At 39.5% G+C, this 1,741-nt stretch overlaps 1 protein-coding gene across 3 annotated transcripts in view; it reads left to right on the top strand.

The window, feature by feature from the left end:
- The window catches only part of jmjd1c (jumonji domain containing 1C), an 86,221-nt gene that overhangs the window by 60,325 nt on the left and 24,155 nt on the right, over positions 1–1,741 (top strand). For all 3 annotated transcript variants that reach the window (XM_015379313.1, XM_015379312.1, XM_015379311.1), the window contains 2 exons: positions 746–851; positions 925–1,049. In XM_015379313.1, the coding sequence (XP_015234799.1) occupies positions 845–851; positions 925–1,049 (132 nt within the window). In that variant the 5' untranslated portion in view covers positions 746–844. The remainder of the gene's footprint in view (positions 1–745; positions 852–924; positions 1,050–1,741) is intronic.

Genomic DNA, 1,741 nt, shown 5'->3' with positions numbered 1-1,741 from the left:
TACGCTACTTCCAAGAGCTAGCTTTATCAGCTTTGGATTTAAACATAAATCTAGTCTTTTTGAGTTTTATTTTTTACTTTTGTGTTAACATTTTGGTATATAGTGTGTAACCTAAAGAAAGAAACAACTAATATGCAGATAAACATGGTTTAATTAGATTTAGCCAGACTGCTCTGAGTATGTCCCATGATGAAGCTTCAAAAATGTCTCAGAAAAAGTCATAAAACATTTTTTTAAAGATGTGTATTAGCATTCTTTAGAGCGCTAAGGACAGAAACAAGTAATTTTAGTTCCATGATTACATTATTTATGGACACCTGGATGTATATCTGTTTGCGCATGCGCAGGACGGATTGTACTTCCTGACGGATCAGGTGGTGACAGCGACAGCCAATGGCGACAGTGGGCTGTAACAACAAATTACATGATGTTTTGTGAGGAGAGCTCTCCTTGCAAAGCATTCTGGGATATATCTGTTCATCTAGTGACCATGGATGATCACTGCTTTTTAAGTTGCATTGTGGGAAATTTCGAGTCGACTACCTTTCATCCACTAGGTGTTTGGACACTCGTGTAAAAAGGCGTAGACACTAAATAGTGCCCTATACAGTGATGATTCATTCGGACACAGCCACGGTTTGTAAAATGAAATCAGAAAATTTCAAAAATAGGTTTTAATAAAATCAATGGATCAGTGAGATGATTAGAGATGAATGTTAACCAACCTGTGGGTCATGTGTTCCAGGATGAGGTGGACAGTCAGAACCCCGTGTTAAGAGACAACCCACAGCTCCATGAAGAGGTGAAGGGCTGGCTGAAAAACCAGAAGGTGCAGGAAATCTTTATGCAAGGTGGGTTTGATAGTTCTCTCTGGCTCTGAACCATGATGGACGGTTCAGTCTTGAAGCTGTCTGTCCCTCGCAGGTCCTTACTCGCTGAATGGCTACCGTGTGCGTGTGTACAGGCAGGACTCGGCCACCCAGTGGTTCACTGGGATCATCACTCACCACGACCTCTTCAGCAGAAACATGGTTGTCATGAATGACCAGGTAGGAAATTTAGTCTCTGGAAACATTTTTATAACAATCACTTTTTAAAGGTTAATTGCTGGTAAATCCTCATTTCCTGGAAATCACTTTTATGCCTTGTTGTTTCCTAGTTTTAGGGATGCCAGCATCATTTCCTCTCAGATTAAATGTTTTTGGTTGAATGAAATCAATCAGGAAGTCGAGAAGAACAGACATGGAGGGCAGCTGACCGGGGGCCCCTGGCCCCCAAATTTAATCCCACTACATTAAATGTATCACTTTAATTACATGTTTATTCAAATTAATGATTTATTTATCTATGCACTAATTAACAGGTTTGGTCAAATTCTGCCTAAAAATCTGCATTTCATTTATTTCCCCTCTACTGCAAAAGCAAACTGGAATCAGGTCAAACTGACCCTTTATCACTGCCACGCCTCTAAAACATCTCAAAATGATTCGGCCCGTAAAGCAGAATGAAATAATCTGCCAGTGGAATCAGGATTTCTGTTGTTGAACAATTAGATATTATGACCTAAAATAAAATACAGGAGGCATTTTTTTCCTAATTTTGAAAATAAATCATTTCATTTTATTGGTAAATGTTCTTACTCCAGTGGGTTACAGAACAGAACATTCAACAGAATCCAGTCCGGTCTAATCCAGGCCCCTGTATTCCAGGCCAGTATAATCCAACCATCCATCCTCTTATC

This window comes from Cyprinodon variegatus, unplaced genomic scaffold, assembly GCF_000732505.1.
Source record: "Cyprinodon variegatus isolate N-32 unplaced genomic scaffold, C_variegatus-1.0 Scaffold189, whole genome shotgun sequence".
Classification (NCBI taxonomy): Eukaryota; Metazoa; Chordata; class Actinopteri; order Cyprinodontiformes; family Cyprinodontidae; genus Cyprinodon; species Cyprinodon variegatus.
Note: the sequence above shows the minus strand (reverse complement) of the source record. Positions and strands in the feature narration are given on the sequence as shown.